The sequence below is a fragment of the Cricetulus griseus genome, chromosome 2, assembly GCF_003668045.3.
Source record: "Cricetulus griseus strain 17A/GY chromosome 2, alternate assembly CriGri-PICRH-1.0, whole genome shotgun sequence".
In the NCBI taxonomy this organism is placed as follows: Eukaryota; Metazoa; Chordata; class Mammalia; order Rodentia; family Cricetidae; genus Cricetulus; species Cricetulus griseus.
Window position 1 is genome coordinate 97393242 of NC_048595.1, and position 15998 is coordinate 97409239.

Here is a 15998-nt window from a genome sequence, read left to right on the forward strand (position 1 = left end):
TGCTGGCAAGATGGCTAATCAGGTAAAGGTACTTGCTGACAAATTGATGACCTGATTTCAATTCCTGAACATGATGGAAGGATAAGGAACCACTCCTAAAGTTTTCCTCTGATTCCATGTGTGCTGTGAAATGTGTGCATGTGTACACACATGTAAATGTAATTTTTTTTTTTTTTTTAGATCTGGCAAGGCGTATACTGTTTGGCTGCTCCTGCATCCACACTGACATACCAGACACTGAGGGTAACCTTTTGCTTTGGGGCCACATGCTTTAGGACTCATCACTACCTCAGAGTGCACCAGAGTCAAGTCATTACAATCCCCATTTACTGAAGAAGACTCCAACACCACGATGCAGACATGAGTGGCAATGGATGCTTCCACCTTAGGATGGGCTGTGCAGGTTAGAGTGTCAACTAATGTCATCTGAAAAGAAGGAGCCTCCACTGAGAAAATGTCACCATCAGACTGGCCTATAGACAAGCCTATAGAACATTGTCTTGATTAATGATTGATGTCGGGGAGCCCAGCCCACTGTGGGCAGGGACAACCCTGGGTCTGTGGTCCTGAGAGGTATAAGAAAGCAGACTAAGCAAGCCATGGGTGACAAGCCAGGAAGCAGCATTTCTCCATGGCCTCTGCTTCAGTTCCTGCTTGAGTTCCTTGGCCTCCCCTGATGACAGACTGTCACCTTTAAGCCAAATAATTCTTTCCCTAAGTTTCTTTTAGTCATAGTGTTTATCACAGCAACAGAAAACAAACTAAGACATCAGGTTTTACATTGTTAAACATTTTATTCTAATATTATATTAATAATTCAAGTGCAATTTTCTTTGAAAAGTCAACTGTGTTAAACAAAACTTGTTAAATATCTTTCATCAAACAAAGCATATTCTTTTCAATCCTCCACAACAGTCAGAGCCATGTAGTAAAAATAAGATGTTTGAGGGCCTACTACACATTTTGTATTATTGCTTAGAGAACAATTTGCTGTCGAGGTCTCAAGCAGTGATTAATTAACTTTTGAAAGCTCCACCAGATACTGTGACATAAAGTCATGAATCCAGGTGTCAGTGTCTGGCAGCGATGTGTCTACTAGATAGACCACTACTTTCCGGTCCCAAGGGTTAGTGTGTTCAATAACTGTCTGTACCAATGCCACCAGGGGTTTCTTCTCCACGTGATTTCGAAACACCATCGAAGCTTCCTCCGACCACTGGCTGCACTTCACTCCTAGGAGAAAGACAGGGAGTGAGGGGAGCAGTGAGTGGCCACTCTTGCCTTTTCCTGAGCCAATAGGAGGAAGAACTATTTAATCAGCTCCAAAGTAGTTGAAGTATTCCAGGTTAGACCTGCCTTTGCCAAAAAACAGCTGATCAATGTTCCCTGGCTCACAGCTGTTCTTTCCTGAGTGGAGTCACCTCGGTTAGCCTTGACCTGCAGACAAGTTTCCTTTGAGATGTCCATGCTGCTTATCAAGGGGCATAATGATGACTACTCTCATTTCCCAACCTAAATTGTAGATTGTTAAAGTTGAGACAGCCAGAGGCAACAGCATCAGCACCACTGTTGATGACATTTTTCTTAATGATTTCCCTACCACAATGGGTTAAAAGTAAGTTACTAGAAAAGATCTGCTGGATGATCTGTGTGTGACTGTCATTTCTTACAACAGAGAGTCAGAAAAAAGAGCAGTGTTTCATCTGAGCCCATGTATCCAAGGGCTGCTCAGCTCTTACACAGCCCCCTTCTGGCCAAAGCAACCCTGCTCTCCTCAAGAGGGATTCCAGAAAGGCAGTGAAGTTTATACTCCAGGTTCACAGGCTCACCCCATACTCATGGTGGTGGTAGCCGGTTATGGGACTAAGACACCCCCAGTCCCAAACATCTACACTACACTGACAGCCTGTTCAGAAATACCCAGATGTCATGTTCACCTCCATCAAAACAAGTGGTACTAAGCCTACAGCTGAAGAGACTGAACAACCCTCAGAATCAGTCAGTATGGCATGAATTCTGGAAAGCCCAGGCCAGGAAATTTAAAAAGTATGAGTGACAACTGAGAGTTTCGATGGAGGAGACAGGCTACATTTAAAAACAGGATGGTACCACTGAGGCACCAAGCAGTGGGGAAAGGCTTGTTTAGCATGTGTGGGGCCTGGGGGTCTATCCTCAGCACCAAAGGGAGAAAATGCATGATTTAAGCAGAAATGTGGAAATTTTAAGATAATTTTAAGAAAGAGGAAAGAGGAAGGAAGGAAAAGAAATGCTGAGAACAACAACGAAAACACTGAAAGAGAAAAGAACTCATTGCTGAGCTCAGTGGCAGGCTTGATAGGACCAAGGAAAGAGTCTCCTATCTCAAGGGTGTGACAACAGAAGCATCTAAAACTGAAGCAAAGAGATGGCTGGAAAGGAGACCCAGCAGGGAACTGCTAAGAACTGGGACAACCAGGAAGTTGTGAAGGTGAGTATAGTGGGAACAGGAGAAGGAAGACAGGACAAAAGCATCTCCTGGGAGGAATGACTGACAACCTCAATCAGGGCCACACCAGTAAACACATGTCTGCACACCACACCACACCACACCTCACCTCAGAAAAGCAAAAACAACAAAAGTTGTGAAAAGAGCCAAAGGAGGGACAACACCTTGGGTACAGGACAAAGACCAGACTTACACCGGACAACAGAAACCATAGGAGCAAAGAAAATGAAGTGCTACAAAGAAGCAAGAAACTCACCAGCTAGAACTGCTCAAGCAGTCCTCCAAAGAGCACGAACTGGTCAGACAGTGCTTCCCAGGCACACACAAGGCCGTTCAATCCAAAAGGGGGTGGGGTTCAAGGCATGGAGGGAGAGAAGAAAAGAAAAACAAAAGAGGAAAAGAGACTCTGAAACAAACAAAAAATTGGTCAAATCCACTGTCAGTAGGCTGCCTCAGAAGGAAGAGGAAAAACCTTCAGAGGGAAAAAAAAACAAAGTGAAGACAGGAAAAGCATCAGAGAAGACTGAGTGGAGGTAAAATGCATTCTTTTGTTTGTCTGTTTTTGAGACTATGTCTCACTACACAGCCCAGGTTGGCTTCAGACTCACAATCCTCCTGCCTCAGCCTCCCTAATGCTGGTAGGACAGGCCTGTGTCTGGTTACTCCTCTTCCCTGTAACTGATCTAGTGGTAGATAACAGTAAATTCTAATTACCAGCATCCAAGTGTTTGATTATGCAACCTAGCATACATAAGCAAAATGGCTGCTGTAATACATGGGGAAGAGGAAGAAGCTAGTTTGTTTTAGGATTACTTTGTTTTATAAGGTTTATAAGGTATTAGTACTAATTGTGAAGGAGAACAGCACTACTTAAAATTAGTCTTGAAGGCTGGGGAGACAGCTCAGTTGGTAAAGAACCTACCACACATGAAGGAGAACCTGAGTTTGTTCTCAGAGCACTGACATGAAAGCCAAGCATGGTAGTGCACTTATATAATCCCCAACACTGGGGAGACAGACAGTTGACAGATCTTGGAGCTTGATGGCTAGCCAGCCTAGAAGAATGACTCAGCTCCAGGGTCAGTGAGAGCTCATCTTAAAAAATAAGGTGGAGAGTGACTAAGGAAAACACCTGACATTGTCTTCTATTTGACACAGGCAATCAGCACACACGCGCGCGCGCGCGCGCGCGCGCGCACACACACACACACACACACACACACACACACACACACACACACACGAGTTGAAGCTAGAATGTGGCATATACCTATAATCTTTACACTTGGGAGGTAAAGGGACGAGAACTAAAGGAGTTCAAGGTTATCCCCAGCTACACAGTGAGTTGAAGGGTAGTCTGGGCTACAAATGAGATCTATCTCAACACATATACACATACACACACACACACACACTTGAATTAGCTGTAAATGTATGTGGCAAACCCTAGGGCAACCACTAACAGGGTTTCCCTCCTTTTCATGTGTGTACAGATGCATGAACATGCATGTGTATATAAATGCAAAGACCAAAAGGTCACATAAATTGTCTTCCTCTGATATTCTCCATCCTATTTACTGAGGCAGAGTCTCTCACTGAACCTAGAGTCCACTGATTCCATAGTCTAGCTACCCAGGATTCCCTGTCCTTGTTTCTGAAGTGCTGGGACTACAGTTGGGCCATCAAGCATACCCCATTTTATGTCAGTTCTAGGAACTGAAGTCTAGTCCTCAGGCTTGCATGGAAGTGCTTATCCATTGAGCCATATCCCCAGACTAAAAACAGTTTTAAGAAAGGGAAATATGATTGGTGTATTAAGGTAAGAACATGGATGCCTATAAAATGCTTAACTAAAACACAGAAATCAGTTAGGCATGGTGGTATGCACTTATGATTTGAAGACATACCAGCACTGGGGATCTGAAGACAGGAATATCAGGAGTTCAATGTCAGCCTGGGCTAATTAATGACTTTGAGGCCAGCAGGGGTTATGTGACCTCATCTCAAAAACAGACAGACAGACAGACAGACAGTGTGGAAGACAAAAATAAGAATGATGAGCAAGGACAACAAATAGAAAACTAGTAACTGTGGTGGCCATTAATCTAGCTATACTGATAATGATACTGTATGTATGGGTACCCAGGTACATGCAGGTACATCTACTTGTGTATGACTGTCATGTGGAGATCAGAGGATGTTGGGTACTGTTCATTCCTCAGAAGCCAACTGGCTTTGGTTTTTTGAGACTAGGTTTCTCACTGGCTTGAAACTTGCTCAGTATGCTAGGCTAACCAGGAAGGAACCATCAGGATCTGCCTATCTCTGCCTCAATGCGGGGGTTACAAAGATGAAGCAACCAAGCCCAGAAATTTTTACATGGGTTTTGGGGATCAAACTTGTGTTGGCATGGCAAGCATTTTACCAAATGACCTACCTCCCCAGCCCTTAATAATCACTTTAAACATCATTGGTCTAAACACATGAATTAAAGAGATTATCAGAATGGATAAAAAAGCAAGCCCCAGTTATATGCATGTAACAGAAACTTACTCGAAAGACACACTGTATAACGTAGGTACTGGAATGGTGAAAGTTTTGCAATGATGACAGTAATCATGCAGGTATATTCAGTGAGAAAGAGCAGACTTCAGTGTTGAGAAAAGTCATCAGGGATAGAGAACCACAATGCAATGACAATCAATGGTCCCTAATGTGGACACACCCAATATCACACCACTAACACACTCTAGGCAAAACTGGCTACAGCTGCAGGGACAAACAGCGGAACCCACCTGGGCTGGGGAGGTGGCTCAGTAGGAAACATGCAAGCACAAGGATCTGAGTTCAATCCCAGGCACTCGTGAAAAAACCCATGGCATGATGATGCATGCCAATGGTTCCGGTATTAGGAGGCAGAGGCAGGAGGACACTGGGGCTTGCTGAGCCGTCAATCTAGCCAGTCAGCAAGCTTCACATCCAGTGAAAAGACCTTGACTCCAGACACCAAGTCCAGAGCAAAACAGGAGGATGGCTGACACTGACCTCTGTTATTCACATGAGCAGCTGCTCTACCTGTAAACACACCACACACATACATGCACACACACACCACAAACATGTACCTCCACACACCACACCTCTCCACATACGCATATCTACCACACAGTCCCCTCACACACACACACACACACACACACACACACACACACACACACACAGAGAGAGAGAGAGAGAGAGAGGGGGGGAGCGAGCAGCATATAGCTCCAGCAGGACACACTGAACTTAACACTGTAAATCTACTGGATATAAGTGACACCTCCAGGCCACTTCATCCAGTAACAGCAGATTATAATTCTTCTCAAGATTTCATGGAGTCATATTCTGGGACATCAAATACACTGGAACAATTCAAAACAACAGAAACCACAACAGAGTTACACTGAAGATCAACAGAAAGCTAGCAGGAGAATCCCACAACATCAAGAAGAAGTAACACAATTCTAATTAACATATAGGCCAAGAAGAAACCCCTAAAGGAATTTTAAAATATTTTGAGCTAAATGAAAATGAAAACTCAGCACACCAAAGGCGTGTTGTGTGGCAAGAGCAGTGCTTAGGGAGACACAGCACCATGGGTTCGACTACAGAAAGTCCTCTGAGGGCTGCTGGCACACCAGGTGCTCATCCCTCAGAGAATCCTCTTGGCAGTGAGATGCCATATTTGACAAAATTTGCTATTAGCTAAACTTGGGTATTCAAAGTGGAAATGAAGAAAAAGGAAACATTAAACCTAAAGAAACCAACTAAAAGTCCGAATCCAAAGCAGACTAACTAGTGACCATGCAGAGCACTGTTTTTGCTTTGTATTCAATCATCATGGGGAGCTGCTTTGACTCCTAGCAGAAAGGCAGAGAGAATGGCAAGTATTTGACTAGAGGCTGGGCAACTAGCAGAGAATTCATACATGCCCTTGTCTGCACTGCCTTCCCTGACTGTCCCATGTTGTTTGGGGTGGACAAGACCAAGGCTTCAGGCAGCAGCAAAAGGGCCAAATGGCACAGGGGGGCTGCAAGGCCAAATACAGAGAGCACAGGTATCTTGTGGCCTCCAGGCCCTCTGCTCAAATTAAGGGGCCCCAGCAACTGCTTACAGGGGAGCCACATCTGAACTGCTTCTCAAAACAGCAAAGGAAGACCTCATTAGACAACACAACAAAGTATGTCACTGTTGAGCTACTAAATAAGCATGTTGAAGAGTCGAAGAATGTCAATACATGGTAAAATTATATATTTGTGAATTATATATTATGTGTTGTGATGCAAACAGGACACTCTTATGTTCTGTGATTTAATGGTCCACTGTATGCACTTAATAGTTTATGCAGTAACTTTGACATAAAAACAACTACATTTTCTGCTTATTGGTTATTTAGGTTGAAAGTTTCCATTGCTTTTGCTGGTTTTTATTACTGTTCACAGGGAAATACTCTTATACTACGGTTTACAGGGAAATACTGACTCAATGGAATTCTTTACAGCCATCAAAATAATTAGCAGAGGCTTAGCATTCATACAAATGAGATGCTGCATTCAATCTTCAACTCTGGGGGAGGGGTGACAACTAGCCCATGTAGGACATTATATCCTCCAAATGGGAAAACTGAAAATGAGGAAAACCAGGATGCAGCAGCTTTAGGAATGTATCAGGCTTGCAATCGGAGTCAGAAAGCAGAGGGGAAAACAGACTGCTGATCATTAAGATGACTTCCATCATGGACAGGTACCAGCCAGCATTAAAAAGCTGAAATGACATGCAGTGGGCTAACTAGTGAAACCTAGGATAAAGGAAAGTTTAAACTGCTGCAGCTGAACCACACTGCAGAAATTACCTGCAAGTTGAGCGGTGACCGCCTGGAATGGCAGCTTTCGGAACACATCCACTAGGGGCTGCACTTTCCTTATGTTGACTAGCTCATGCTTGCCGTAGTCCAACTCATACACAGACACCAGCCCATTGGTCAGGATTCCTTTTAAAAGCACCCTGTACCACCTAGAAGCACATTGGATTAAAAGAGAAAACAACCAAAGTCAACACAATTTCCAAAGGGAAGCAAGCATTATATGGTGCATAGAAAAACCAGTTATGGAAGTTTGGAAGCACCTGTGATACACTGATACACTCTGCCCCTTCTGGAGTTTTATAGGTCTCATGTGGGAAGGCAGTGACTTTTGCACTGCCAACTATCCTTATGCTGAAACAGATGCATGGGGGTGGTGAGGACAAGACAAGGGATCCCTTCATCTTGAGGAGACACAACATGGCCACGTTTGTACATAGTCTGTGTCTGCAAGATGAAAAGGAAGATGCAGGTAGGATGAGTGGAAGCTAGAGATCTGCTTGAGATAAGAACAGAGCAGAGCTGAGAAGACATGGTGGCCTGAAGAGCAAGTACCAGTGAGGCTAGAGTGAGGAATGGTGCGGACATAGAGGACTCGGTGGAAGGCTGGGGAGAGAGCAAAAGTTTGGAACAAAGGATATTTCAGGGTATTCCTCCCTTGGATCCCCTCCCATTCTCAGTTCTCTTACTCTCAACAAATCTGTTTGCTCTGGTTAGAATGAAAAAAAATAATTGGGCCATCAGGGGCTCTCCCAAAGGACTCTGGTACAATTCCCAGCACCCACATGGCAGTTCACACCTGTCTTTAACTTCAGTTCCAGGGAACCCAATGCCCTCTCTGATCTCTATAGGCACAGATATACATGCAAGTAAACATATATGCACTTAAATTTTAAACATTCAAAAAAATTAAATGAAAAGAAAAATTGATGATTTGAATTATTCCAAGTGAAAAATGTCAAAAACCAAACCACCCCACAAAATCTAGCTTGCCCTAAAATAACTAACCTGAAAAGGGTAGAATGGCATAGGGAAGCACCCTAGCTTGACTCAAAGTACCTAAAATTCACATGGGTATGCTTTTCTTCATTGGGTCTATGCCAGCAGTTAAAATGAAAAACAAAACAAAACACACTTGAAGGTGAAACTATGAAGGACCAGTTTAACGTCTATAGTCTCAACTGAAGGAGGAGGGCAGTTCATCACAGCTAAAGCAAAGCATCTACAGATGTCTTAGCAACTGAATGGCCTGCTGGACTGGCCCTCTGGTGGCAGGACCAGGCATTCTCTTCAATAAATTTATCAGCCAGAAGCCTACAGCAGCCCCAAGGTGAAAACACAGCTAGCAGCCTACAATGAGGCCAGTTTTAATCCCTATATGTGAGTGTGGGCTTCTAAGGGAATACAGAAACCTTGGGGCAGACTCAAGAAGCAGAAAGCAAAAAATGCACGAACCTCACAGACAACTGGGACCCAGAATGGATTCATGTTAAGAACTTGGGGTTGGGAGGCCAAGCACACTTGGATGGGAATCCCCCTGACCCATCGTCCTGTGGTGTCACTCTGGCCTGAGCCTTGGTTACTCATGTATGACATTGTATTTTCTGGTTGGAAGCATCTAGCTCAATACTTGGCATTACAACAGGCACTTAGCAAGTGACAGCCACCATCTGAAGATAAGCTGAATGAAAACTGCAGAGCAGACTGGAGGGGCCATGTCCTGGGCAGAAATGTCAGGCTGCAGGCTACCCATTTGTGTAAGAGACAAAAAAAGGGGTACAATAAATAGATGTAGTTTCCATCAACAGCATCATCTTTAAGCCACAGGGGACAAGTGATGGTGGTCTATGTTTCCAATCGTTTGAGTACAGAGCAGCAAAAAGAACAGGGTACAAAGTGGGTGTGTTGCTGTTGAGCTGAAGTCTGAAGCCAGGAGCTTACACAAAAGTTTGGTTTGGACTAGACATCACTTCAGAGCAAACATGACCCAGAGCATTAAAACACAGACTCTGGGCCTTTCCCTGAGGTTTAGACTCCGGTTGGGTGAGAAAGGAGAATCTGGACTCTTACTGTGTTTCTAGGTGCTTCTCATGAAGAGATTTGGAGATCATGACAATTTAAAAAAATGTGTTAAATTCCTATGTATTAGCATATTATAGCTGGGAATAAGGTCCAGTAGTTCCAAGTCTTAAGATAGCTTTAAACATCTAACACTGATTAACTCATGACACTTAAAAATCATTAATATATTCTTAGCTATAAAATATCTATTTTCCCCCGAACGATTGGTTAGTTGGTTAAAACCCACAAATCCTGGGGAGAGCTGTATCAACAGGCACAGCTGGAGGGCAAAGTAGGGAGGCAATTCCTCCCCCCCACCAGCAGACTTCCCAAACCAATCATCACTCATCCCCTTTCTGAAGACAGCTAACATGAGGGTGGTTTTGACTATAAATAAATCATCCTGTGAAGAGTTCTTATTGAGACAGATACATAAAAACTGAGTCAAACCATTTATGCTTAGAGTTGTAAATAACAAAGTGACACAATAAAAATGACTTTTGCAGATGAAAAGCTTTATGACACAGGCTCAAGCTTTTCAAAATTAGCATCATTATTTTTCCTCACGTTTTAGAGTTAAAAACTGTTTTCTTCCTCCCATAAATATGACATTTTCTATATGCCTATGTTTACTATCTTAAGAAAACAGTATTTTGTGTAAAAAATTGAGCAGTTTGATCTTTTAAGGGGTGTGTGTGTGTGTGTGTGTGTGTGTGTGTGTGTGTGTGAGAGAGAGAGAGAGAGAGAGAGAGAGAGAGAGAGAGAGAGAGAGAGAGACCTTTGTGTTCAGCATTAAGAAGCTTGTCTCCCCTAAGGTGGCTCTTCATTTCCTAAAACCCCATGGCATAAGTGCAGAGTGGGGAGACTGTGCTCTACAGGGGCAGACACAGAACAACCTGATGAGTTTGGGGGCAGGAGGTGTGGATCCAAACACGACCCCATGTCATTCCTTAAAAAGGTGCTACAACTACCAGGAAGCAACTGTGCTGGGAATCAGTTCATCTTCCAACTAGTAAATATCTTTCCAAAGACTCTCTTGTTAGATAGTCAGAGGTGGAAACAACAGTTTATTATTGGTAAAAATACCTATTACTATTCATAGTACTCAAAGATCTGGGGGAACCTACATAATTAATGAGAATGCTAGTTATGCTTTCCCCACAAGAGAGATTATCAGCCATTAACTGTTTCTGAGGAATTTTTAGCACAGAATATTAGAGTTTTGAAAAAGCAAGTACAACTTTATAATAGCATATCAATGATACAAACACACAGAAAAATGAAAAAAAATTACACAAGTTCCTTAACAAATATTATGTCTAAAGAGCTAGTTTTACTTTCTTATGTTTTTTGTTCTCTAAGTTTTCCACAATAAACATTTAATTTAAAAATAACTCATTAAATGTAAACAAGAATTATTTTCTGAATAAAAACATTTTCTCTAATAGGAAAATAGGGTAAACACTTAAAATGGTTAGTAGAGTTTTACATGAATGTTACCATTTTAAACATGAGAAAATCAGCACAATTCATCAAATCCATGTTTCACTCAAAATTCTCATGTGTGCAGGCCAAGTCTCCCTGAAGAGACTAAAGACCCTCAGGACCATTCCACACACTCTTAGCCGAGGAGCAAAGGCTAAGGACCTACTTATTCTCCACTTTGGCAGCGTACACTTGGTCTCTCTCCACCGCTATGTGGCGCTCCTCAGACACACTGTAGTACAAGATCATCTCCTCCATCAGCACCTCCAGCTTATGGATCTCCTGCCAAGGCTGGATGACAAAATGGCCCGGGTGACAGGCCACGGGCACATACACATCCATGTGTTCCCCTGACTTTGACAAGTGGACTGGAGGGGGCAGTTCCTCCAAAGAGAAAGAGCTGGTGTGGTCCAGCACGGACTTTCTGATGACCTCTGGGTGGCTCTTTCTGAGACCCTCTCCAGGGCTGCCTGGTGCAGGTGTGCTGCCATTCCTGCTGCCAGGTGAGCTGACTGCACTGGACACGGCACTCAGAAACACATCCTTCTGATGCTTCCACAGGTCTGCATTTGTGATCTGCCGGTTAATGCTGCGATGAGGATCAGGGAAGTTCTTCGGAGTAAATAAGTACACATATGCGACTCCCTTGGTTTCATCCACTTTTGTAACCTTTGGAAAATGTAAAAGAGAAACTTAGAAAATCCATGTTGCCACTATATTCCAAGGATCGGCTATATTATTAACCTTAAATATGAAAGAGTATTTTGTAGTACAATTATTTATGATAAGATTAATTACCTCTCACAACCTCATAGGCACTGAGCCAAAACATCTAAAAAACACCAGCAAGTCCTACAGAAATAACTGAAAAATAATCCTGCAATGGAAGAAGGGGTGCACTGTAGCAAGATTCAATCTTTAAATTAATGACATTCCAAAATCTAGAGGAGAACCAATACAGTAGGCTTCCATGCACTTGTCACCTATCCTCAGCAATAAAACAGCCAGGATGATGACAAAGATCCAACAAGAGGCCACTACCTGGGACCTTCGGTCCTAATTCTTTGTTTGGTCCTAGTCTGATCTTCCCTCCTCAGTTACACAGAGGAGCTGGAGGAGAAGAAGAGAAGGACGAATCCACTAAATGAGAGACCTTCTGACTTCCCACCCATTCCTTTTGTCAGGCTGTGTCCATGTGGGAATACCATGCAGCGTTCATTATGACTGCATTGATGTGTGTCTGGGTAACTTAAGTGAAGTCTCATCAGCTCTTCCCAGTTTGTTTGAAGAAGGACAAAGATGTGACACTTCAGACTATGTCTGTCATCTATCAAAGAGAACACGAAATAGGAGACAGGAGCACAGGTAGGAAGAGGGGTAGAAGCCAACAAGGCAGCAGCCCATCTAGGACCATTTATTTTGAAAAGTGTGCTCCCTCAGTGAGATGCATCTAATTAAATCCATCCTTTAATATCTGCCGAGAAATGGACTGTAATTCATTTTGATATTTATGATACAGAAGTACCATTAAAATTTAACCATTAAAAATACTTTTAAAGCTAAGAGTGATGACAGGAGCCAGGAGCAACAGCACTTCAGAACCTGGGCAAGAGCATTACTGTAAGTTCCAGTCCAGCCAGGGCTACAAAGCAAGACACTATCTCAAAAGGAAAAACAAGTAGTACTTTTATTGTGTACCCAACACTTTTATGAGTAGGTGAGAAAACAATACTTACTATCATATAACAGATGAAGACCATAAAGCCAGACAGACACAATCAAGCAGCGTGGAGCATGCAATGCTTGTGCTGCACAGCAGCAGCCTGGGCTCCACGGGGACAGGCACAGGAGGGTCAGGACGAGAGGGAATGGCTTAGATCTTTGGGAAGCCACTACTCAAGGGGTTTCGGTTCCATGTTTACATACAATACCATTGTCTACATGGGCTTAAGACCTAAGAGAGGAGAGGAGTCTAATGTTCTTCATCCTAAAAATTGAAGCAACAAGCTAAGAAGCTTCAGGAAAAATGGGTGAACACTGGGATTAGCAATGGATGACCTGTTCACAGTCACGAAGGTTAGCAGTGGATGAAAAGATAGTACATTTATCATCTTAAAAAACATATATCCAGCAATCTGATCACAAAGCTGGAGTCAATTTAATCTTTTTCACTTTGCTACCTTATTAATAAGAAGAAAAAGGGGAGTTCTAAGTAATACAGGAGATAAATAGAAATTAGCCATGAAATATCTTACAGCCACATGTCTAATTCATCTTTTGGAAGTAAAATTGTGTCTGATGTAAAAGTGTCCATTTATGACATGAGGTGAAATTCATCCAAGCAAACCCTGACCTCCAGCTCTTCCCAGACATCCCAGAACCAGTAGGATAACTAACCTTAATGCTACAGTCCGAGCAATTCAAAACAGAATCTCTTAACCAAAGAACAGCATCTGGTGTCCACATGCCAATGGACTGTGGAAGATCGGCCAAACAGCACTTTATAGCCTGAAACAAACAGAACACACAGGGTAGTATGAAGCAAACACATCATCTTAAAATAGGTACTATGCTGCAGCAGATAACAGCAGTCACAGCCCTTGGTTGAGTGTCTGCTACCCTGTCTATTTATGTCACTACTGGTTTTATTTTTTAATCCTCCCAGGGGCCAGGGGTCTTATACCAGACACTTATGTCACCCCACAATCCTTCTGGTCTAACATATTCTATGCTCCATTTTACAGATGGTGAAACAGCTCTATAGAGCAGCCTGTTGCAGGTCACAGAGCTGAACAGATGGGACACCTGGAATAACCTGGTTTTATTGCAAAAGTCTCAAAGGAAGCTTATCTACTTTACTCAGCATCACCTGAGAAACTCATGGGTGCTGAGCACCTGTGCTCACCTCCTGAAGGCAGAGATAAGAGTCAGAGAGGGCAAAGTACCTTAAATCTACAGGTACCCAAATGTGCTCCCAGTGTGCTCTTCCTGAGCTACTGCAGAACGCCACAGGAGGGAGAGTGACTTCAGGGAACTGAGGGAGGAAATCTTGTGCCGGACATAAAAGTGACTCCACCCCTCTCCTCAGACCCCTGTTGTACTCTCTAAGTGCCCATCATGTCCACCCTCCCCCTAGGCTCTGAGCCTCTCTTCCTGGAAAAGCTGCAGGAAAAGCTCCTTATTCAAATAAGGAATCTAGCTAAACTTAACAGGGAAAAGGGGGCATTTAATGTCTGTTACACACAATACTGCAGAATATTCTTTATTCTGGGAGTGTTATGTGACTTTCTTAGAGGTGATGGGAGGCCTGAAGCCCCTCTCTCCTGACAGAGAACTTGTCAATATGATATAGGTCCTAGGTGGACCTGGCCATCAGGAGACATGAAAGCCAGAGCTGTGTCACAGCAACAGTAGCACTCAAAGGGCCGTGGACATCCATTATTATGGCTGCATATCAAGAAAGTTAAAGACATTATTAAAACAGGCTTGCATAGTGAAATTCTTCTCTATAACTGTCTTGTCAAGAAAAGAAATGGGGACTTGAGAGAAACATGCTAGTCATAGCAAACCATGCTTTATATGCTAGTCCTGATGGTAAGAAGTATCTTCTGAAAACAGTCAAGGGGCATTATGCAATCCATTTTTGTTTGTTGTTTTCGGAGATCAGGTCTCATGGAATCCAGGCTAACCTTAAACTCACTGTGTAGCCAAGGAAGATCATGAACTCTTGATCCTTTTGCCTCTACCTCCCTAGTGCTGGGACTATAGAAGCATGCCCACCAAGTCTGATGCAAATGAATATTTAATAGAACACAATAATTAATCACATATTGTTTATGTGATATACTAATTACTTATATATTTAATAGAATATAATGTTTAATTAATAGAATATATATTATACTCCTGTAAAAAATTCTCTATTTTCTCTGAAGGTAGTCAGTGCTTCTTAACAATAGGAATAAGTTTATAGTGATTCACAACTGTCATCTGAATGCTCCCGAAAAGGACAGTCTATGGTTAATGTTGTCACTGTCATCTGAAGGCTCCCTAAGAGGACAGGCCATGGTTAATGTTGTCACTGCCATCTGAAGGCTCCCTAAGAGGACAGGCTATGTTTGATGTTATCACTCCCATTTCTCATGTGGGAGAAAGTTTTACAAGAAAATGAATATATATATATATATATATATATATATATATATATATATATATATATGAGAACATATTTCCAGAAGAATGGTGAGCCAAATAAACCATCAACCCTGGGAATAAACACTTACATACACCACCATCCTGAAGCATGTGGAAGCTGGCTAGTTAGATATCAGTACTGGCATGTGATTATTACAATAGAACCTCTACTTGGGTAATGGCCTAATGACTCGGTGTTCTTGAAAACAAGTGTTTACTAAACAGTGGTCTGTAAATGTGCCTGGACTCTTATGCAAGTCAGCCAAATCATTTCTAAAGACCAGAACATCCACACTCTCCAATCTTCTTACAGAGACTTAGCTCATGAGCATGATCAGGACTGGCACGGTTGATCAACAGGCAGCTCTTGCATAGACCTCCAGGCTGAGGCAGGTCATACCTGAGGGGGTATGGCAAGCATTTCCTGCAGGAACCGAGGTGGGATTTCTCTGAGCTCTGATACTTTTACGGATGTTGCATTGCCAGAGTCCAGGAACTGAACATCGAGGGCCCGGCTGCTGTGGACGTTCGTGATCTGCAATGAAATGAACACTGACTAACTCACTATCACAGTGGGAGGACAGAAGGACACACTGCCACCATCACATCCCATACAGAGCTGAAGGTTCAGGAAATAGTAAGTCAATAGTCAGAAAACAGTACTGACCAACTGACCACTGCAAGGACACCAGTGTCTACCACTTCTCTAATCCTTGAAATACTGCTAATTAGATGTCACTATTTTAAAAATATTAAAATGTGTAGGAAAATAAAAAAGGACTATTCAAGATGGGATTTTACTTGTAGAGGGAAAATGTTTTTAAATTATAATATATTTTACAGTTTTGCTATAAAACTTAGTCATTTCTATTG

At 42.7% G+C, this 15998-nt stretch overlaps 1 protein-coding gene across 2 annotated transcripts in view; it reads right to left on the bottom strand.

The window, feature by feature from the left end:
* Positions 1 to 769: 769 nt before the first annotated feature.
* Tdrd7 (tudor domain containing 7) overlaps positions 770 to 15998 on the bottom strand; it is a 65557-nt gene continuing 50328 nt past the window's right edge. For both annotated transcript variants that reach the window (XM_027403164.2, XM_027403165.2), the window contains exons 13-17: positions 15526 to 15660; positions 13329 to 13439; positions 11098 to 11600; positions 7377 to 7537; positions 770 to 1233 (exon numbers count right to left, since the gene is read on the bottom strand). In XM_027403164.2, the coding sequence (XP_027258965.1) occupies positions 1013 to 1233; positions 7377 to 7537; positions 11098 to 11600; positions 13329 to 13439; positions 15526 to 15660 (1131 nt within the window). In that variant the 3' untranslated portion in view covers positions 770 to 1012. The remainder of the gene's footprint in view (positions 1234 to 7376; positions 7538 to 11097; positions 11601 to 13328; positions 13440 to 15525; positions 15661 to 15998) is intronic.